General features: G+C 38.7%; 1 protein-coding gene across 1 annotated transcript in view; it reads right to left on the bottom strand.

The window, feature by feature from the left end:
* mrpl15 (mitochondrial ribosomal protein L15) overlaps nt 1-522 on the bottom strand; it is a 4,084-nt gene that overhangs the window by 2,175 nt on the left and 1,387 nt on the right. The window contains 1 exon segment of the mRNA XM_036217390.1: nt 366-522. This exon segment is cut by the window's right edge and continues 2 nt beyond it. Within this exon segment, the coding sequence (XP_036073283.1) occupies nt 366-522 (157 nt within the window).

Raw genomic sequence — 522 nt, forward strand, 5'->3', positions numbered from 1 at the left:
TCCAAAGCCAGATTAGTTGTCGCATTTCACTTTTAAAGTTACAGTTAATGTGAACTTCCAATATCATGAGTTTTTCTCTGTGGATGAAGAAGATTGAAGAAGATTCCATTTTATGCAGAAAGTTAAGCCTTAATACCTTAAAAATCTATTATGTGTGCCTTTACTGACTTCATATCAAAGTGTAAAATCAAGAAAGATTTTCTATAAAACCCAAATACAACATTTCAGAAACTTGTATTAGTCTGGAAAACAACAGATTATTATGGAAAAATAAACTTTTGAGTTGATCTCTAATCATTTACAGTTTGCACAATGTAGCGTTTCCCTTAACTTGCACTGCAAGTGCACAATAGACCCCTGATTACCTCATCAACGAGCTGGACTCCATAGTCCCTCTTCAGAGGCTGGATCGTCACTCCTCTGGCATTAACGAGCTGGGTCAGGTCTATGGGCTGGGTCGGGTCAACTCGGCCCAGATCGATCAAGTACTGCAGTCGTTTCAGAGACAGAGGCTGATATTGA

This window comes from Oryzias melastigma, linkage group LG20, assembly GCF_002922805.2.
Source record: "Oryzias melastigma strain HK-1 linkage group LG20, ASM292280v2, whole genome shotgun sequence".
Taxonomy (NCBI): Eukaryota; Metazoa; Chordata; class Actinopteri; order Beloniformes; family Adrianichthyidae; genus Oryzias; species Oryzias melastigma.